The sequence below is a fragment of the Oncorhynchus tshawytscha genome, linkage group LG04 (assembly GCF_018296145.1).
Source record: "Oncorhynchus tshawytscha isolate Ot180627B linkage group LG04, Otsh_v2.0, whole genome shotgun sequence".
Taxonomy (NCBI): Eukaryota; Metazoa; Chordata; class Actinopteri; order Salmoniformes; family Salmonidae; genus Oncorhynchus; species Oncorhynchus tshawytscha.
In genome coordinates this window covers 51,613,699-51,636,818 of record NC_056432.1, presented here as the reverse complement: position 1 = coordinate 51,636,818, position 23,120 = coordinate 51,613,699, and the positions used below count along the sequence as shown (strand labels likewise).

General features: G+C 42.6%; 1 protein-coding gene across 2 annotated transcripts in view; it reads left to right on the top strand.

The window, feature by feature from the left end:
- Nucleotides 1-23,120, top strand: part of si:ch211-288d18.1 (USP6 N-terminal-like protein) — a 43,475-nt gene that overhangs the window by 19,221 nt on the left and 1,134 nt on the right. For both annotated transcript variants that reach the window (XM_024418454.2, XM_024418455.2), the window contains 11 exons: nt 6,768-6,853; nt 6,934-6,973; nt 7,642-7,722; nt 7,995-8,102; nt 14,827-14,936; nt 18,207-18,255; nt 18,467-18,587; nt 18,856-18,950; nt 19,422-19,487; nt 22,019-22,118; nt 22,660-22,812. In XM_024418454.2, coding sequence (XP_024274222.1) covers nt 6,768-6,853; nt 6,934-6,973; nt 7,642-7,722; nt 7,995-8,102; nt 14,827-14,936; nt 18,207-18,255; nt 18,467-18,587; nt 18,856-18,950; nt 19,422-19,487; nt 22,019-22,118; nt 22,660-22,812 — 1,009 coding nt within the window. The remainder of the gene's footprint in view (nt 1-6,767; nt 6,854-6,933; nt 6,974-7,641; nt 7,723-7,994; nt 8,103-14,826; nt 14,937-18,206; nt 18,256-18,466; nt 18,588-18,855; nt 18,951-19,421; nt 19,488-22,018; nt 22,119-22,659; nt 22,813-23,120) is intronic.

Below are 23,120 nucleotides of genomic sequence, written 5' to 3'. Positions count from 1 at the left end.
CGGCTCCGTGCAGACTGGCAGCTCCTTGCAGACTGGCAGCTCCTTACAGACTGGCAGCTCCTTGCAGACTGACAGCTCCTTGCAGACTGACAGCTCCGAGACTGACAGCTCCTTGCAGACTGGCAGCTCCTTGCAGACTGGCAGCTCCTTGCAGACTGGCAGCTCCTTGCAGACTGGCAGCTCTGGCTGCTTCTTGCAGACTGGCAGCTCTGGCTGCTTCATGCAGACTGACAACTCTGGCTGCTCCATGCAGACTGACAGCTCTGGCTGCTCCATGCAGACTGACAGCTCTGGCTGCTCCATGTAGACTGACAGCTCTGGCTGCTCCATGCAGACTGACAGCTCTGGCTGCTCCATGTAGACTGGCAGCTCTGGCTGCTCCATGCAGACCGACAGCTCTGGCTGCTCCATGCAGGCTGACAGCTCTGGCTGCTTCATGCAGACTGACAGCTCTGGCTGCTCCATGCAGGCTGGCAGCTCTGGCTGCGCTGAACAGGCGGGAGACTCCAGCAGCGCTGTAGAGGAGGAAGGCTCTGGCTGCGCTGAACAGGCGGGAAACTAGCGCAGGAGAGGAGAAAGGCTCCGGCAGCGCTGGAGAGGCGAGGCGCACTGTAGGCCTGATGCGTGGTGCTGGCACTGGTGGTACTGAACCGAGGACACGCACAGGAAGCCTGGTGCGGGGAGCTGCCACCGGAGGGCTGGTGTGTGGAGGTGGTACTGGATAGATTGGACCGTGCAGGCGCACTGGAGCTCTTGAGCACCGAGCCTGCCCAACCTTACCTGGCTCGATGCCCACTCTAGCCCGGCTGATACGCGGAGCTGGAATATACCGCACCGGGCTATGCACCCGCACTGGGGACACCGTGCGCACCACTGCATAACACGGTGCCTGCCCGGTCTCTCTAGCCCCCCGGTAAGCACAGGGAGTTTGCGCAGGTCTCCTACCTGGCGTAGCCATACTCCCTGTGAGCCCCCCCCCCCAATACATTTTTGGGTCTGACTCCCGGGCTTCCGTCCGCGCCGCCGTGCTTGCTTCGCCAACTCCATTCTCCGATAACCTTCTGCGCACTGCTCCATCGAATCCCAGGTGGGCACCGGCACTCTCCCTGGGTCGACCGCCCACCTGTCTATCTCCTCCCAAGAAGTATAGTCCATACTGTCCTCCTCTTTGGGCTGCTCCTGTTGCCTCTTCTCCTGCTGCCCCTTTTGGCGGCTACACTCCACTGGTTTAGCCCAGGGTCCTCTCCCGTCAAGGATTTCCTCCCATGTCCAGAAATCCTTATTGCGCATCTCCTCTTTGGGCTGCTCCTGCCTGTTGACACGCTGCTTGGTCTGTTTGTGGTGGGTGATTCTGTAACGGTTCTCTTCTATCTCCTCCTCTGACGAAGAGGTGGAACAAGGATCGGACCAAAATGCAGCGTGTAGATTGCGATCCATGTTTAATCGACAAAACGTAAACACGAATCAATACAAACACTACAAAACAAATAAACGTAACGAAAACCGAAACAGCCTATACTTGTGTCAACTAACACAGCGACAGGAACGAAGACACTAAGGACAATCACCCACGACAAACTCAAAGAATATGGCTGCCTAAATATGGTTCCCAATCAGAGACAACGATAAACACCTGCCTCTGACTGAGAACCACTCCAGACAGCCATAGACTTTGCTAGATACCCCACTAAGCTACAATCCCAATACCAACACCAAAACCCCAAGACAAAACACACCACAATACAAAAACCCCATGCCACACCCTGGCCTTACCCAATACATGAAGATAAACACAAAATACTTCGACCAGGGCGTGACAAATAATTAACTGTATCACAATTCCAGTGGGTCAGAAGTTTACACACAGTAATTTGACTGTGCCTTTAAATAGCTTGGAAAATTCCAGGAAATTATGTCATGGCTTTAGAAGCATCTGATAGACTAATTTACATCATTTGAGTCAACTGGAGTTGTACCTGTTGATGTATTTCAAGACCTACCTTCAAAGTCAGTGCCTCTGTGCTTGAAATCAAGTGTAGACCTCTACAAGTCTGGTTCATCCTTGTGAGCAATTTCCAAATGCCTGAAGGTACCATGTTCAACTGAACAAACAGTAGTACGCAAGTATAAACACCATGGGACCACGCAGCCGTCATACCGCTCAGAAAGGACACTCGTTCTGTCTCCTAGATTTGAACATACTTAGGTGCAAAACGTGCAAATCGATCCCAGAACAACAGCAAAGGGCCTTGTGAAGATGCTGGAGGAACAGGTACAAAAGTATCTATATCCACAGTAAAATGAGTCCTATATCGACATAACCTGAAAGGCCGCTCAGCTAGGAAGAAGCCACTATTCCAAAACCGCCATAAAAAAGCCAGACTACGGTTTGCAACTGCACATGGGGACAAAGATCGTACTTTCTGGAGAAATGTCCTCTGGTCTGATGAAACTGTTTGGCCATAATTACCATCATTATGTTTGGAGGAAAAAGGGGGAGGCTTGCAAGCCAAAGAACACCATCCCAACCGTGAAGCATCATGTTGTGGGGTGCTTTGCTGCAGGAGGTGCACTTTGCGCACTTCACAAAATATATGGCATCATGAGGCAGGAAAATTCTGTGGATATATTGAAGCAACATCTCAAGACATCAGTCAGGAAGTTAAAGCTTGTTGCCAAATGGGTCTTCGAAATGGACAATGACCCCAAGCATACTTCCAATGGCTTAAGGACAACAAAGTCAAGGTATTGGAGGGGCCATCACAAAGCCCTGACATAAATCCCATAGACAATTTGTGGGCAGAACTGAAAAAGCATGTGCGAGCAAGCAGGCCTACAAACCTGACTCAGTTACACCAGCTCTGTCAGCAGGAATGTGCCAAAATTCACCCAACTTATTGTGGGAAGCTTGTGGAACGTTTGACCCAAGATAAACAATTTAAAGGCAATGCTGCCAAATACTAATTGAGTGTATGTAAACTTCTTACCCACTGGGAATGTGATGAAAGAAAAAGCTGGAATAAATCATTCTCTACTATTATTCAGACATTTCACATTCTTAAAATAAAGTGGTGATCCTAACTGACCTAAGACAAGGAATGTTTGCCAGGATTAAATGTCAGGAATTGTGAAAAACTGACTTTAAATGTATTTGGCTAAGGTATATGTAAACTTCTGTCTTCAACTGTATCTCTACCAAAACCCGTTTTATTTGACCATACGCCCAGACTACCTGCAGGAAGCTAGAGTGGAAAGCATCTCTTTACAGAAACACTGAATTAAACTGAACAGAAAAATCCTACTATTTGTTAAGTATTGAATGCTAACTATTAATATCAAACAAATCAGGTAAATATGTACTTTTTCTCTCACAGGCTACGTATAATACCAGTCAAAAGTTTGGACACACCTACACATTCAAGGGTTTTTCTTTATTTTTGGTATATTCTAAATTGTAGAATATTAGTGAAGACATCAGAACTATGAAATAACACATATGGAATCATGTAGTAACCAAAAAAGTCAAAATCTAAATGGTGGTTGGAACTATAAATCTCAAATTTGACTCACAGATTTCCACAGTTCTAATGTACATTGCTCATGTTTCTTGGCCCAAGCAAGTCTCTTCTTATTGTTAGTGTCATTTAGTAGTGGTTTCTTTGCATCAGTTCGACCATGAAGGCCTGATTCACGCAGTCTCCTCTGAACAGTTGATTTTGAGATGTCTGTTACTTGAACTCTGTGAAGCATTTATTTGGGCTTCAATTTTTGAGGCAGGTAACTCTTATGAATTTATCCTCTGCAGCAGCGTTAACTCTGGGTCTTCCTTTCCTGTGACGGTCCTCATGAGAGCCAGTTTCATCATAGCACTTGATGGTTTTTGCAACTGCACTCGAAACTTTAAAAGTTCTCAAAGTTGTCCGGATTGACTGACCATGTGTTTAAAGTAATGATGGACTGTTGCTTCTCTTTGCTTATTTGAGCTGTTCTTGCCATAATATAGACTTGTTTTTTTTTACCTAATAGGGATATCTTCTGTATACCACCCCTACCTGGTCACAACACAACTGATTGGCTCAAACGCATTAAGAAGGAAAGAAATTTCACAAATTAACTTTTAACAAGGCCCACTTGTTAATTGAAATGCATTCTAGGTGACTACCTCATGAAGCTGGTTGAGAGAATGCCAAGAGTGGGCAAAGCTGTCATCAAGGCAAAGGGTGGCTACTTTGAAGAATCTAAAATAGAAAATATATTTAGATTTCCTTAATACTTTTTTGGTTACTACATGATTCCGTATGTGTTATTTAATAGTTTTGATGTCTTCACTATTATTCTACAAGGTAGAAAATAGTAAAAAATAAAGAAAAACCCTTGAATGAGTAGGCGTGTCCTAACTTTTGAGTCTGTATGTTAAGGTGAGCTATTTTTAGCATTTTTCTGGGATACTTGATTGTTTTTATTGCTTTATTGGGAAGCTTATCAGAAGTAGACATTATATTTGAGCCAATAGTGCAGGGTGATCTGCACACAGTCGACTACCTACTTGGGCACAACGCCTCAGTGCTAACAGTATAACTCTGGTTCATAGCAACATGATTACTGTATACAATATCTCTAGGATCAACAGAGACATTCAGGGCAGGGTGGCATAAAGTAAGTTACTTACATTGTGTCTGGCAACTCCCCTGGGATAATGTACATTTTCTGCAACATTTTGACAACTCGCCGACACAATGGTAGGGATTAATTGAGCTGGTCTTGGGTCATTGATAAGTCATTGTCTCAATGCAGCCTTGAAATGTGTGGACAGAGTCCAAGAGCCAAGATGATTTGGATAGACTCCGTCATTCCTGTAGAGAATTATCTGTTTCCAGAAAGTGTCAAAGTTATTTTAAAAAGTGATTCGAACAGAAATACTGCAATCTTTTAGCCAAGTGTGTAATGCCAGTAGCCTGCTGAAACTTTCACACCCGCGGCCCAACGATGGTACAGGACCTGAAATAATTGGCCGCTTTTTGGAATCTTTCAGTGCTAGAATCAGTTCTTTAAAATCCATTTTCAGAAATTCCGATCTAGCCCTCCTGATATCGTTTGACCCCACATGGACTATGACAGCATCAGCTCACGGCATCTGTCGTAGAACGGTCAGAAGCAGCCTTGTAATGTCCTGTACTTGTGCTCCAGGATAGCGCAGGGATTTTGCCCTGGGAACCAAGGTGTTTCTTACAATAGAACTGTCGATGATGACAGCTGGTGCAATGGCTGAGGAAGTCCATTTATTCTTTCGCCTCAAGTGGTTTCACAAACCCCTCGAGGACCGAAGGGTGGTGGGGCCCGATGGACCCGAGCCAGTTGTAGTATCCATTGTGGATGATGAATAGGCCGGAGTACCTCCGGATCCGATCTCGAACCACAATCCCCCAGGGAAGATCGTGCCGGAACCCTCTAGATCCAGGGCATTAAAGCTGTTTCTGGTCTGTGTCCGGTCCGGGCTTAATATCTCCAATGAGGCTCCCATTACCAGAGGACGCTGTTTTCGACTTCCATGGCGAGTGACGTATCTCCATGGCTGGTTGGCAATATTGAGAACAGGAACATCCCCCAAGTCATCCAGGAGCATCCTACTAGCTCCATTCTCCAGGGAAGGGGGATACCCCTTCATGTGAGGAATCTCTGCAGAGTACCGGCCAGTCGGCTGTGGAGAGCCGACACGGCAACAACACTTCCATCAGGCCAGAGCGGCGTCCCGCTACTGGGGTAAAGAGAGAAAAAGTAAGCGGGTGTGGATTCCTCAGTAGCTTGTATAGATTCGCCACTTGTTTGCCAAGAGTAGTCACTTTGATCTTGTAGTCCTCTACAAGCAAACAGTTGCTACATTGAAAGTCTGGGTGGTCCACATTGTCCCTTAACAAAGCAGCCGACTGGCCGTTTTTCTGATTGTGTTGTTGATTGCAGAAAGAGTCAGGTATCCACCAGGCCACAGACATAGGTATGCTTGGAGGAATATTGGAAAGTCCAAGCAGGTTCTCTGACCATGTGTCTCTCTCTCGCTCTCTCCCCCTCTCTCTCGCTCTCCCCCCACACCCTCTCTCTCTCTCTCTCGCTTTCCACACATTCCTTCTCATCTCCCTTTCACTGTTTAATTACATCCATCTCCCCCTTTCCTCTCTTTGCTTTCTCTCCCCAAATGACTTCCACTATAGGATCTATTTTTAGCCCTCTCACTTTCTCACACTCACACCATTTGCAGTGTGCCCTCAGGGCATCATCGCTGAGACCGTTCATCTGTGATGGCATGGTTTGGTTTCTGTAGGCTGTATGTATCGACCCTCTCTCTCTTTGCCCGCAACCTGCTTTCTGATAGCTTTCTATGCTTTCTATTAGTTGGCCACATCTATGTAGTCCATTGACTAGTCCTGAAAGAAAATTGTCCTCTGCCCCTTGGGCAATATCTGCGCCACGATGTACATAAGGCAATGAGATTGTCTTTTATATTGGCCACGATTTAACACAGCATAAATAGACACAATGCATCCATTTGTGTCATCTTTGAGACAGGCACAGCGATGTGATGCGCTTGTACTAAAATCAAGTGTATTGTTCTCTAGAGAACAGCGTGTGTTGTGTTTTTCCCAATGGCTCAAATTCAAAGGCCCTAATGCCTGACTTGATTTAACCATTTTAAAGCAACAGGCCAACTTACTGCATGTTTTCCCTGGGCTGTGTGCTGTTTCTGATGTGTCTGTGTCTGTGTGTTATTCCAGGGCAGACAGGAGGGGGTGGAGATTGACCCCTGGGAGGATGCAGATTACAGTATTTACAGAGTCACTGACCGTTTCGGGTTTCTGCAGTAAGTCAAACTGGGTTTCTGTGTACAGTATTGTACACATTACTTGAATCTTACTGTTGTTGTCCATTCTTTTTCCACAGTGACGAGGATCTGCCAGCCCCTAGTGCACATGAGGAGAAGGTAAGAAGTGGAAATGCAATATGTGCATCAAAAGAGTCAAGAGACACACGACAGTTTCCGTTAAGTGGTGTACAGAATCTACTAACTAACCTTTCAAGTGTGACCTCTATGTGTAATGTTCCAGGTACAGCTGTAGTGTGTGTGTCCGTGGAAATATGTCAATGCTTAGTGCGTGCTCGATGTGTATGTATTAGCCAATCCATGACCTTCCGCTAACTTAGTGAAACCCTGTAGCAGGTCCACATGCCCCAGGCATCCATCTAAGGTGAAGCCGATCCTTAGGCATCTCACACACTTCTGGAATGGGAGCTATGCTTCCTCACACCTTAGAACCGGTCATGTGGCTGTGATTGATTAAATTAATACCACATTTAACCTTGGGCAGAACTTGATACGCTCTCCTCAATGTTACATGTCAATACAGTACAAACCAACACATGCCAGTCATGGCAGTGGGGGCAGGACACCAGGTTCTCACGTCAAGTGATCTTTTATATGATCCCACAAAGAGAGTTCATTTGGTTGTAGTTTTAGAAGAAACATTGTAAATACTGTGTTCTGTACTGTACTATACTGTATGTGTAAATGCGTCTTGTTAATGTGTCTTCATTTTGCATACATAACATTTTGCCTAGTTTCAAATGTATTTTCGGGTTTCGCCCTGACAGAAAAAGAACCTGGAAATTGAAAGGGTAGAAAAATGGCTGAAGATGGTGAAAAAATGGGATAAATACTGGAACAGTGACAGGGTGAGAATAACTCTCTCACTCTCTCTCTCTCTCTCTCTCTCTCGCGCTCGCGCACTCTCTCACTCTCTCTCGCTCTCTCTCGCTCTCTCTCGCTCTCTCTCACTTACACAGACACACACCACACCCTTCACTTGTGTTTATAAATGTTTATATTAGTCTTAAATGCTCATTGAACATTTACACTTCTGCCTCAACTCCTGCCATTTTGTTTTTCCCCATTCTCCCCCTGTCTAACCCCTGTCTCTCCTGTGTCTACCCTGCTCTCCTCTCAGATGGTAAAGCGTGTGTATAAGGGTCTCCCCCTGCAGCTGAGAGGCCAGGCCTGGGCCCTGATGCTGGATGTGGAGAAGTTGAAGAATGAGAACGAGGGGAAGTATGAGGTAAAAGAGTACCCAGTTTCTAACACGCGCACACACACATGCACTGTTGATTCATCAAGCATCTACTCTAAACAGTGCATAGGTGTACCCAGCATTTATCCAACACACAGGGATTTGATTCCATGCTCCAACCAGCACAATGCAGTCTAAAGCCAGTGGTCACTCAGGACCACTAAACCATGAAATCTCTGCTGTTATGATTTGAAGTTGACTGCTACTTCAGGTCTCAGGAAAAGTGATGTCCTTGTGCAAGGCTCTGCTATCAGAAACCAGGATCACTACATGGTTAGAGTCAATGAAAAACAACCTATTCAACAATACTGAATACCCTGAATACCCGGCCAGAGATAAATACCCTGTGATTCGTATGGTAATGGTATGATACAGAAATGTCCCTGTCTTCCCCCTACATTTGTACAACGTGGGATTCAAATAGATGTATTTTTATTTTTATTGTCAACAATCTACACAAAATTCTCTGTAATGTCAAAGTAGTAATGGAACATAAAACACTAATATATTTTAAATTAGATAAGTATTCAATACATGTTAGAATCACCTTTGGCAGTGATTATAGCTGTGAGTCTTTCTGGGCAAGTCTCTGTACAATTTTCTTCAAGCTCTGTCAGGTTTGTTGTTGACCATTGGTGTTCAGCTATTTTTATGTCTTGCCATAGATTTTCAAGACGATTTAAGTCAAAACTGTAACTAGGCCACTCAGGAACATTCAATGTTGTATTGGTAAGTAACTCTAGTCTATATTTGGCGTTGCGTTTTAGGTTATTGTCCTGCTGAAAGGTGGATTTGTCTGCCAGTGTCTGTTGAAAAGCACACTGAACCAGGTTTTCCTCTTAGGCTTTAGGTCTGTAACAGTTTGGGTCTAGAGTGTCTCCCCCTTTGAACAGGGGGATGACCGCGGCCGCTTTCCAGTCTTTAGGGATCTCAGACGATACGAAAAAGAGGTTGAACAGACTAGTAATAGGGGTTGCAACAATGGCGGTGGATAATTTTAGGAAGAGAGGGTCCAGATTGTCTAGCCCAGCTGATTTATAGGGATCCAGATTTTGCAGCTCTATCAGAACATCAACATTATACAAGAGAATTTAAAACCTTTGGCAGTGATTACCTTTTTTTGTAAGAACATAGGTTATGGGTTTGATTTTAAGAAATATAGCTTAATTAATTAGATTAATATTATGGTGTTTCTATTCCAAGAAAAACAAAAAACAAATTTATCGATTTATCAAGACCAGTGCCCATGCTTTTCTCAGAGCTGTGCGAAACTGTGCTGAAATAGTTAACCACAGCAAGTAGGCTAATGCTTCAAATCCAATTGCTTCTAACTTAAATATGCTTTTTAAATTAATAAGACCTACACCACTTTTAACAGCACATTACTCAACACTAGTGAGACTCATGTCGCCTATAGTAGGCCTACAGTATATATATATCTTTTTTAAATTCAATGACGTGACTATCTACCAATAATTAGATTTAGAGAATTGGAGGATTCTAAATGAATATCTATGGGGCATTTTTCATTAGGGCAAATCTGATCTGTGAGAATATCTAAAGGGCTTTTATATCATTCTTAATGAATCAATAATAATAATAATCGCTTTGTTTAAAAAAAAAGAGATTTCTTTTTCAACTAACCTAAAGTGAGCGAGAAAAAGGCCATTCTTGAACATGGGGTGAGACATTCTTACTAATTTGTAAATAAAGCCAGTTTGTTATTTAGAATGATTGATTTCTGTTTTTAGAGGGAGAGAAACCAAAAGCCCACCATCGCCTCAGGGTCGTGGCCGATACGGGTATCGAACCAGCATCCGTAGCAACGCAGTTTGCACTGCAATGCAGTGTCTTGGACCAATATGCCACGCAGGAGGCTCCATCCACAAAGTTTTTAATGCTGCCTTGTACAAAGTACGTATTGCGTCAAACAACAACATTGACGAATATGTTGATTCGGTGAGCGAGTTCATTAGAACGTGCGTTGAAGATGTCATTCCCATAGCAATGATTAAAACATTCCCAAACCATTGATGGATTGATGGAAGCATTCGCGTGAAACTGAAAGCGCGAACCACTGCTTTTAATCAGGGCAAGGTGACCGGAAACATGACCGAATACAAACAGTGTAGCTATTGCCTCTGCAAGGCAATCAAACAAGCTAAGCGTCAGTATAGAGACAAAGTAGAATCGCAATTCAACGGCTTAGACACAAGAGGTATGTGGCAGGGTCTACAGTCAATCACGGATTACAAAAAGAAAACCAGCCCAGTCACGGACCAGGATGTCTTGCTCCCAGGCAGACTAAATAACTTTTTTGCCCGCTTTGAGGACAATACAGTGCCACTGACACGGCCCGCAACCAAAACATGCGGACTCTCCTTCACTGCAGCCGAGGTGAGTAAAACATTTAAACGTGTTAACCCTGGCAAGGCTGCAGGCCCAGACAGCATCCCCAGGCGCGCCCTCAGAGCATGCGCAGACCAGCTGGCTGGTGTGTTTACGGACATATTCAATCAATCCTTATCCCAGTCTGCTGTTCCCACATGCTTCAAGAGGGCCACCATTGTTCCTGTTCCCAAGAAAGCTAAGGTAACTGAGCTAAACGACTACCGCCCCGTAGCACTCACTTCCGTCATCATGAAGTGCTTTGAGAGACTAGTCAAGGACCATATCACCTCCACCCTACCTGACACCCTAGACCCACTTCAATTTGCTTACCGCCCAAATAGGTCCACAGACAATGCAATCTCAACCACACTGCACACTGCCCTAACCCATCTGGACAAGAGGAATACCTATGTGAGAATGCTGTTCATCGACTACAGCTCAGCATTTAACACCATAGTACCCTCCAAACTCGTCATCAAGCTCGAGACCCTGGGTCTCGACCCCGCCCTGTGCAACTGGGTACTGGACTTCCTGACGGGCCTCCACCAGGTGGTGAGGGTAGGTAAAAACATCTCCACCCCGCTGATCCTCAACACTGGGGCCCCACAAGGGTGCGTTCTGAGCCCTCTCCTGAACTCCCTGTTCACCCACGACTGCGTGGTCACGCACGCCTCCAACTCAATCATCAAGTTTGCGGACGACACAACAGTGGTAGGCTTGATTACCAACAACGACGAGACGGCCTACAGGGAGGAGGTGAGGGCCCTCGGAGTGTGGTGTCAGGAAAATAACCTCACACTCAACATCAACAAAACTAAGGAGATGATTCTGGACTTCAGGAAACAGCAGAGGGAACACCCCCCTATCCACATCGATGGGACAGTAGTGGAGAGGGTAGTAAGTTTTAAGTTCCTCGGCGTAAACATCACAGACACACTGAATTGGTCCACCCACACAGACAGCATCGTGAAGAAGGCGCAGCAGCGCCTCTTCAACCTCAGGAGGCTGAAGAAATTTGGCTTGTCACCAAAAGCACTCACAAACTTCTACAGATGCACAATCGAGAGCATCCTGTCGGGTTGTATCACCGCCTGGTACGGCAACTGCTCCGCCCACAACCGTAAGGCTCTCCAGAGGGTAGTGAGGTCTGCACAACTGTAATGGGATTCTTCCTGGGAAGGAGAGGCGGACCAAAACGCAGCGTGGTTATTTTGATACATCTTTAATAAAGATGAAAATAGAACAATATACAAAAACAAGAAATGTGAAAAACCGAAAACAGCCCTATCTGGTGTAACAAACACAAAGACAGGAACAATCAACCACAAAACCCAACACAAAACAGGCTACCTGAATATGGCTCCCAATCAGAGACAATGACTAACACCTGCCTCTGATTGAGAACCATATCAGGCCCAAACACAGAAACAGACAAACAAGACATCCAACATAGAATGCCCACTCAGATCACACCCTGACCAAACAAAACATAGAACATACAAAGCAAACTATGGTCAGGGTGTGACAACAACGCATCACCGGGGGCAAACTACCTGCCCTCCAGGACACCTACACCACCCGATGTCACAGGAAGGCCATAAAGATCATCAAGGACAACAACCACCCGAGCCACTGCCTGTTCACCCCGCTATCATCCAGAAGGCGAGGTCAGTACAGGTGCATCAAAGCTGGGACCGAGAGACTGAAAAACAGCTTCTATCTCAAGGCCATCAGACTGTTAAACAGCCACCACTAACATTGAGTGGCTGCTGCCAACACACTGACTCAACTCCAGCCACTTTAATAATGGGAATTTATGGGAATTGATGTAAAATATCACTAGCCACTTTAAACAATGCTACTTAATATAATGTTTACATACCCTACATTATTCATCTCATATGTATACGTATATACTGTACTCTATATCATCTACTGCATCTTTATGTAATACATGTATCACTAGCCACTTTAAACTATGCCGCTTTGTTTACATACTCATCTCATATGTATATACTGTACTCGATACCATCTACTGCATCTTGCCTATGCCGCTCTGTACCATCACTCATTCATATATCTTTATGTACATATTCTTTATCCCTTTACACTTGTGTGTATAAGGTAGTAGTTTTGGAATTGTTAGTTAGATTACTCGTTGGTTATTACTACATTGTCGGAACTAGAAGCACAAGCATTTCGCTACACTCGCATTAACATCTGCTAACCATGTGTATGTGACAAATAAATGTGATTTGATTTGATTTGAAAATACAGAGAGGTGTTGGCAAGAGTCTATTATCCTGTTAACAGCCCATAATGGGCTATTATAATACATGGTGTCCAGGTCAGGATAACCAAAACATTTCTTTATTAAATATTATCAGAAAGAATGTTGGTACTTAATTATATTGATCCAAAGCCATGAATGAGTGACTCACTCAGCTATGTATGTGCTGAGGTTATATGACTGAGCCATCAACTTGATTATTTAGCAGACGTCACATATTCAGTCAACACATATATCTTAAGAATATCATGGAATATAATTGAACATCTTCATTTGTCTAGAATAAAAACCTTTGTGTAACAACAGTTTTAGTAAGTAGTACTGACGAGTAGAAATATAAAAAAAAGATGTGTATTTTTCAGGGTGTGCGCATGCAGGACAGAGGAATAGAAATTCTTACACTATTGTTCTAAATTCAATCACCTTTATCCTCATCATTCAGTGAATTGAAATTCAATTTTGAAGTCGTGCACAATTATCAGTTCCTATTTGGTTTATGTCGCCCATTCATTGTCAGGTAGAGACACATTAGGCCTTTGAACCCAAAAACATAATCAGTGCTCTATCTCCCCCTTGCTGTGGTCTGGAGCAATGAAGCAGTGACGCAGGGTACCATACTAAACCACAAATGACCTCTAAGTCCCGGAGCATAATCTCAAAACCTTTAGTTGAGCAACCACCGCAATGCTTTGTATTCACGACAAAAACATAATTTCTTTGCCATATTCTTTGCAGTATTACTTTAGTTCCTTATTGCAAACAGAATGCATGTTTTGGTATGTTTTTATTCTGTACAGGCTTCCTTCTTTTCACTCTGTCATTTAGGTTGGTATTGTGCAGTAACTACAATGTTGGTTATCTATCCTCAGTTTTCTCCTATCATAGCCATTTAACTCTGTAACTGGTTTAAAACCACTATTGGCCCCATGGTGAAATCCCTGAGCGGTTTCCTTCCTCTCCGTCAACTAAGTTAAAAGGGACGCCTGTATCTTTGTAGTGACTGGGTGTATTGATACACCATACTGTACATAGTGTAATTAATCATTTCAACATGCTCAAAGGGATATTCAATGTCTGCTTCTTTATGTTTTACCCATCTACCAGTAGGTCACTTTCTTTGCGAGGCATTGGAAAACATCCCTGGTGTTTGTAGTTGAATTTGTGTTTGACTATCCCAAAGGTGGGGTTAGTCATGAAAACAATCATGTTAAACACAATTATTGTGTAAAGAGTTAGTCCATGCATCTTGTTATCTGACTTTTTAAGCACATTTTTACTCCAGAAGTAATTTAGGCTTCACAAAGGGGTTGAAGACATTTTCAGCTTTTTAATTTTTTTTTATACATTTCTAAAATCATAATTCCACTTTGTCATTATGGGGTATTGTATGCAGATCAAGTGACCCAAATAAAACTGTAATCCCTTTTAACTTCAGGCTGTAACACAGCAAAATGTGCAAAAAGTCAAGGGGTGTGAATACTTTCTGAAGGCACTAAGACATACAGTACGTGAACATACATAGGAGTATTCTGATCTTCCCCCACATATTGCAGCCAGAAGCCAGAGTGCTGAACACAAAATTATTGTCATGTTATACACCAAGACCATTTCATGTTTATAGCACCATTACTTTTCACAACTACCCCAACTCCCACCCACCCGTCGCTACATTCAGCAATATTAATAATAGTGACATTGTTTTTGATTGTTTGTTGGTTGCGGCTCCATAAAGAGAGAGGATTATGTTACTGTATGTGAGATGAAAACAGGCAGATGGTGTTGACATGGAGTTACAAAGATCACACACACATCACACAATAACAGAGGTTTACTGACAGGGGATTATGGCTTTTGATATTAAGTCAATATAAAAAGATGTTGCCTAAATACTATAGAATCTATGATTTTGAAAAAAGATATATATTTAGCATTAATCATGTGTACTGTTGCCATTCATTTCTTTCTAATAAGCTTTTGAAGTGTGCAAGGGATTTAGAAAATGTATACATTGTTTTAATGACATTTTTTCAGAGGATGAAGGAACAGGCCAGAATGTTCTCCCAGGAAATCAAACAGATCGATTTGGACGTGAACAGGACGTTTAGAAACCACATCATGTTCATGGATCGATTTGGATTCAAGTAAGTCAGCAGACGTATATTCTACGGTAAGGGCGGGTGTTCGTGTATGTCTTAGTGCTGATCTAGGATCAGATCCCCCAGTCTATTATATATTAGAGTGGCTGCGGTTTTGGATTTTCTGGAACCCGTGTTGCTATTGGTAGGTAGATGTTTACGTAGCTGCTGCCTGCTCTGCTGCCTGTTCTGCTGCCTGCTCTGCTGCCTGCTCGTAGCTCCGCTGCTGCTTCCCCCTCATTTACATGGAGGGTGAAACTTGTTGTACACAAAATACATGATCGACACGTTCGTAAAAACGGTGTTGTCTGTTGTAACAGTATTACAAACATAAGCACAACACAAAAGCAGTCTATTTCATGTTATTAGGCAAGTACACCACGTGGCCAAAAGTATGTGGACACCTGCTCGTCGAACATCTCATTCCGAAAGCATGGGCATTTATATGGAGTTGGTCACCCCGTTGCTGCTATAACAGCCTTCACTCTTCTGGGAAGGCTTTCCACTCAGCCACAAAAGCATTCGTTGGCACTATGCATTGGGGCGGGTAGCGTTCTTCATCCGTTGGACTGCCAGACGGTGAAACATGATTCATCACTCCAGAGAACGCCTTTCCACTGCTCCGGAGTCCAATGGTGGCGAGCTTTACACCACTCCAGCCAACGCTTGGCATTGCGCATGGTGATCTTAGGCTTGTGTGCGGATGCTCGGCCATGGAAACCCCTTTCATGAAGCTCCCGACGAACAGTTGCTATGCTAACATTGCTTCCAGGGGCAATTTGGAACTCAGTTGTGAGTGCTGCAACCGAGGACAGACTATTTTTACGCGCTATGCTTTTCAGCACTCGGCAGTCCCATTCTGTGAGCTTGTGTAGCCTACCACTTCGCAGCTGAGCCGTTGTTGCTCCTAGACATTTCCACTTTACAATAACAGCACTTCTAGTTGACCGGGGCAGCTCCAGCAGGGCAGAAATTTGATGAACTGACTTGTTGGAAAGGTGGCATGCTGTGACGGAGTTCATCTGTAAGGTCATTCTACTGCCAATGTTTGGCTTTGGAGATTGCATGGCTGTGTGTTCGATTTTATACACCTGTCAGCAATGGGTGTGGCTGAAAAAGCCGAATCCACTAATTTGAAGGGGTGTCCACATACTTTGGATACATAATGTGTATATATAACACAAGCAAGACAGGCAGTCAAAACAGCGATTATTTTCTCATCATTGCAAACATTGGCTAGTTTTTTTTCATCAACTCTCACCACGATTAGTAGGCAGTCTAAAGCAGTAGTTAAGTGCAATACCATTGGAAATTAATGTTGAAAGTTACATTTATATTCCTAAATCTTGATGCGGTCACTGTTTCCTGTTGACAAGACTGATTGATAAGTAGCCCAATGTCAAAACACAGTTTTAAAGTGCCCAAATCAATATGCAGAAACAGTTTGTGATATATGGAAACCTAAACATAAAATGTAGTATCTACACATACATGTGCAACAATAGTAATCATATTACTTTTATTTTGTAAAACAAGCACCTTATAAACTGCACATGCACCAAAAACCCTGTTTTGAAACTGGATTTTAAAAAACACATTGAAACTGGATATGTTTACATCACTGGTTAGAGGACAATGCAGAACACAATCAGCTAGATTTTGATACAGGAGTCACCAAAATAAAAAGAGAAACGCAACACTGTTTTGTCAATCACTCCTATCGATTATCACATTGAAATCGATTGCGCGAGAGGGGGAGCTGAGGTTGCGAGTCCTGTTAAACTAACACAGCTCAAAAAAACACACGGAATCTGGAAATAATGTGTACATCACTGGTTAGAGCAGAATTTGTAGAAGACGGCTAGCTACATTTTGAAGTGTTGCATTTTGATTCAAGTGGGTCGCTAACATGATAAGTGTAAAGCAACACTTTTTTTTAATGAATCACTTCTATCGATATCACACTGAAATCAATAGAACAGGGACAAAACACTTGGGGTGTAGATCTGTTTAAACGAAGACGATGCAAAGGGCACACAGAAACTTGGAATAACCTATACATGCTGTGACACTATATTTTGGAAAGAAGGATGTTAATTTCGGGAGGCTGCCATCGTGGAAAAGGGAACAAACCACTTTTCTGTCAGATAACCTCAACGAATCACGACCCGCCATAGGTTATCAACGGTTGGCTGCTATTTCATGTGATAGTTTGACTGTCAAGTCCGTGTACTGGTGCATGGCCAGCGACTTTTATTAAGAGACCCCCCGAATTATCCACTGCCATTTGAAGTATCAAATGATAGCTGCGTTCTAGGTCCTGCGGCCCACAGCATGTATGACAAAGTCAACAGTACAAAACCAACGATATTGATCTGTTTTAAGCAATTGATCTTGTGACATTGTGCTGATTATAAACCTTTATACTGACATCATCAATCTGAGGTAAAAAAGGATGTGTAATTCTCCCCCAGATCTACAAATGTTTGACATTTAACATTAGTTACAGAGCGTACTCGTTGAAAGTCCAGCATAGATGAAAAGCCGACATGTTGATGATGCAATTTACTTTCAAAGGTCAAAGGTAATGCAGTTGCATGGGAGTGCGCAGTGCTTCTCAAATGTAAAATGTATGCGTTCCCCACACTCTTGTCCTAATAAGAACGTACTCAAGAGAATGCCCTTGGAGTATGCATATCGAGAAACACCCACAGACACGCAGTCTAATTAGCAATTTAATGTTATTTTTTCATCATCATTCCGAACAAATTAAATTAAATGTTATTTGTCACGTGCTTTGCAAACAACAGGTGTAGACTAACAGTGAAATGCTTAATACGGGCCCTTCCCAACAATGTAGAGAGAAAGATATATTTTTTAATAGAAATACATTTTAACACAAGGAATAAATACACAACTTATTAGTAAATAGACAGCTACAAAAAATATAGATGAAAATTGTCTTGGTAAATAGTAAGGTCTGCAGCTTATCATGAGATATTTTAAACTCAGGCGAGCAAAAACTCAGGACCTCCTTAACATTAGAGATCGTGCACCAGCTGCACCCTCATCTTTTCAGTTAATTGATTTAAATCACGAAGTTCATCTGCCTTTACTGTGTTGCAGGAAAATTCTCAGCAACAAAAGAGTGATCAAATTCAGATCCTACATGTATAGTATAATAAGGTATGAAGTGAATGTTTCGTGAACCATGGCAATTACCCCTCTCTGTCTCTGAATGACTGACCTCTCTCTCTCCTCTCTGTGTCTACACAGACAGCAGTCTTTATTTCATGTCCTGTCTGCCTATTCAGTCTACAACACGGTGAGTTTGTGTTAGTCTTCCCTCAGTCATAAATAATGTCAATATTTACATGTTTGCATCAGGATTCAGCCCAATTTTCAGCAATTAACTGCTTTGTAACACTAAAACTAGTGGCAACTGAGCTGTCTCTAACTTTATGGAGACAAAAGCTACATCAGGACAAATGTAGCCTGGTGATCAATGTGACATAGTTTGACCTCTGACCCTATAGGAGGTGAGCTACTGCCAGGGCATGAGCCAGGTCGCCGCCTTGCTGCTGATGTACATGAACGAGGAAGACGCCTTCTGGGCCCTGTCACAGCTACTGACCAATCAGAAGCATGCCATGCACGGTGAGCTGACCAATAAGATATCCCGTAAACATTGATTCAACCGAACAGATATGTCATGCATTGTGGTCCGACCAAACAATAATAGGAATCAGCTACATTACCAGTGGAATAATATATGAATATGTAATACAATCTTAATAAAGACATGGAATTACAGTTATTGACCAGTAAGTACATTCTGTTATGGAGTTCTAGCCACAAGAGTTATCTGTGTGTTTACACAAGGTAATGAAGCAGTCTAACCATACACTCTCCGTCTCCCTCTAAGGTTTCTTCATTCCTGGGTTTCCCAAACTGCAGCGCTTCCAGGCGCACCACGATCAGATTCTCTCCAAACTCATCCCCAAGCTGAAGAAACATCTGGTTAGATCACTGTTTTAAAAAATATATATATATATTTTTTAATCCATCCATCATCCCCCCCCCCTCTTCAGAGGACATATATCTTGTTTGTTTATTACAGCTTTTCTGCTACATATACCTGTACATATATTGTACATACACATTTTTCATACACATTTTACATAGGTCATTGTTTAGGTTGCCTTCACTCACACAACCACATACATGTATACACACATGCACATACATACATGCACATACACACATGCACATACATACATGTGCACACACATTGCGTAATGGCATTATTATGTTTCATAATAGTGAGGTTATTACAATATTTGCATATAGTTACATTGAAATGTGTGTTACTGTGTAGAACTGTCCATCTTTCTTTCTACCCTTCCCTCTCTTTCTCCCTCTTTTTTTCTCTTTCCATCCCATCTCTCTTTTTCTCTCTCCCTCCATCCCTCTCTCCCTCTGTCTCTCTAGGACAGGGAACAGATGTCCTGTGGGATCTACAGCACTAAATGGTTCCTGCAGTGTTTCATTGACAGGGTGAGAGAAAGTGTGTTTTAAAGGACCGGTGCCATTTTTAGCTGATTTAAATAATTATTCATTTTTATTGACCCGTGAGAAACAAGAACTCCTCTCCTTAAAGGTACAATCTGGGATCTGGGGTTGCTGACCAACGATTGCCATATGTGACCGACCACCTTGATTCGGTCTTATGTCGCAAAATTTGCAATTGTGTTTTTTTACATTGGATAAAAGCAGAGACTCAGAGCTACAAAATGGTTTATCATACACTGCATTTGAGGAACAATGGGAAAGTAATTTGGTTTGAAAGTTTTTTTTACTTGTAACCTCACTTTTGAGAAACTGTCCTTTGAATGTTTTGGTACCTGCTGGACAGCTCTTCTTTGACTACACCCATTCAGCATCATTCACACCCTCTTAAACTTTAGCCCTCACCCAAACTCTGACCATTTTTTGACCCTGTTTTCATGTCATCCAGAGCGTTGGTGACTGTAGCTGTGCTGCTGGCAACAATTGAATTACGCTTTTTTGCCGACATTTACTGACACCGGCCATATTCAACGGGTGTTGAGCGTACGTAAATTCATCAGTTATTCTGCGCTCTGGCACATTCAGACGAGAGGGCTCGGAAATCAGAAGTAGATGGCCAGACTGAATTTACGAACACACCCGAAATGGTTACTTGCATAGTGGAATCTTTTGTTAAGACATGTAGCTAGCTAGCTAAACAATTAACCACAATCACAACTCATGACGTTATTACACTGCATGAATCTGCAGGTAGCTAAACAACAGTTGTCGCAGTGACATTCTATTGAAATGGATACTTACATAGAGGAGTCTTTTGTTAAGACAAGTAGCTAGCTAAATAATGAACCATAATTCCAACTCATGACATTTCTACCCTGCATAAATCTGAAGGTAGCTAGCCAACGTCTATCAACAGTTGTCGCACTGACATTCTTTTGAAATGGATACTTGCATAGTGGAGTCTTTTGTTAAGACATGTAACTACCATGCATGACATTGTTAAGACCTGTAGCTAGCTAAACAATTAACCATAATCACATCTCATGACATTATTACCCTGCATGAATCTGCCAGTAGCTAACCAACAGTTGTCACAGTGACATTCTATTGAAATGGATACTTGCATAGAGAAGTCTTTTGTTCAGACATGTTGCTAGCTAGCTAGCTAAACAATGAACCATAATCCCAACTCATGACGTTACTACCCTGCATGAATCTGCAGGTAGCTAACCAATATCTGAGAATGTAGCTAGCTAGACTATTTTACATCATTCATGGATGGGACACGTCTCCTGTCAGATGCCATGGTTACCCTTAGTTTGAAGATGTAATACGAAGACAGGTGTTTTTCTCCATCTCCTTAGCTATCATACTCAAATTCCACTTATTTCAAAACTCGGTCCTCCAGAAAGTGGAGAGCATCACTTATGCAGTTTTACTACGTGATACATAAAAACAAAAGTTGCGTTAGACAGGATTACTTAGACATACTGACCAGCTCAAATAGATAGAAGCGTACTCTATGGCAGACCAATCCAAACTCATCTCTCGGGTATATCCAGCCCACTCATTATCTCAGCCAATCATGGCTAGTGGGAAGGTTGCTCTCTTTTTCTGTGGCTAAACCAACTAGGCTTGTATTTTTAAAATGTGTATTCGTATTTACAGATGGAATACAAGTTTGTTATTAAGGCACATAAAAGTTCACATGATTGAGAAGGCATTTCTGCAACAACAACAAAAACGCTTTTAGATTGTTTTTTAAAGTTTACGTTCAAACGGCTCTCCTGCGAAGTAGTGACCCGCGACATACCCCTAGTTTCCTGAAACGTGTCACATATTGTAACTTTTAGCAGAGGAGAAAGTAGTCAAAGAATTGATCCTCCGAGCCTCATATTCAACTGACAATAATAACTTAAAATAGCAGAATTGCAATTGTATTCATAGATGTTCATTCATTTCACAACTCTAAGCAGGATGAACTTATAAGAGAGAACTTATTTCGGCATTTATTAGCGTTGTTGATGTATAAAGGAAACATAACATAAGCATAATCACAAGGATTAATAACTACTGTGTGTGTACTCGACTCTGTTCATACACACAATCCTGTGGCTTTGGTGGTTTGGAGAGAGACATGCTGCTGTCAGCGCTTCTCAGTACCGCTGGGGCCCACCACAGAGATGGGGCTGTGTTTTAGGCGGGGCGCCACCAAGCCCCCCTCACTACCAATGGACTGGAGGCAGGGAGAGAGGGAGAGAAAGAGTAAGATGAAGACAAACAACGAATTTGCCTAGTAATCAATGATTATGTCATGGATCGATAATTGTAATTTGGGGGATGATAAGCCTACGCTTACAGATAGCAAAACAATCTTATTAATGTACAGTATGTGAACTCATGACTTATGATATTGTGGTCTTTTTGGACACCACTGATTTTAAGAACACTTTTACCACTTTGTGAATGGGAAATCATTTTTCTTGGAAGTCAGAGATCTTTTTTCCTTCTCCTCATAGACCCCGTTCACCCTGACTCTACGCTTGTGGGACATCTACATTCTGGAAGGAGAGAAACTTCTTACTGCCATGTCCTACACAATCCTTAGAATATTTAAGAGTAAGGAGTGCATCTACCTTTGACAAGTAGCCTTTTAGGTACTTTAGCCTATTAGCTACTCATTACGTAACCTTTTGCCTATACAATATTGCTCTCAGCTATGCATATTTGACTCCTGTCCTGTGTGTTGTCTGTGTTAGAGCAGTTCAAATCAATTTGTATTAGTCACATGTGCCGAATACAACAGTATTTTCACCTTACAGTGAAAAGCTTACTTACGAGCCCCTAACTGACAGTGCAGTTTTAAAAAATACGGATAAAAGTAACAAGTAATTAAAGAGGAGCTGTAAAAAATAACAATATATACAGGGGGGTGCCGGTACGGAGTCAATGTGCGGGGGCACCGGTCAGTTGAGGGAGTATGTAGGTAGAGTTAATTAAAGTGACTATGCACAGATGACAACAGAGAGTGGCAGTGGTGTGGGGGGGTGCAACATGATGTGAGTAGTGTGGGTAGCCATTTGACTAGATGTTCACCATTTGGGTAATAATGTCAATGATGTTGACTTCTTTCCTGTTTGCTGTATCTGTGTGTCAACAGAACGTCTCCTGAAGATGAATCTGGAGGACCTGAGAGAGTTTCTTCAGGAGAAGATCGCCCTGTCTTTCCTCAACAGCGATGATATCATCATCGATCAGCTGCAGGCCTCCATGGTGGAACTACGCAAGATGAAGCTGGACCTTCCACCCCCAGGTAACACACTGCTTAGCTGATTTATGTACTGTTTGACAAGGATAAGTCTGTAGAAAATGCAGAGACCTAACATCTCATGAGGGCTTTTCAATGAGGTCCCCCTTGTGGAGAGACATTAGGTCATATAATGACCATTTGATACTGGTTAGGTAGTTGTGGGGTATTTTTGAAAGAGGGTACCCATAATTACAATTTAATATTTAAGCATAAAACAGGTAAACACCTACTTAACAACTGAAACAGAACTGTAAAGCAAAGCATGGTTCCTATATTTACCTCAGTTTTAATGTTCCTGTGTTTTATTTCTA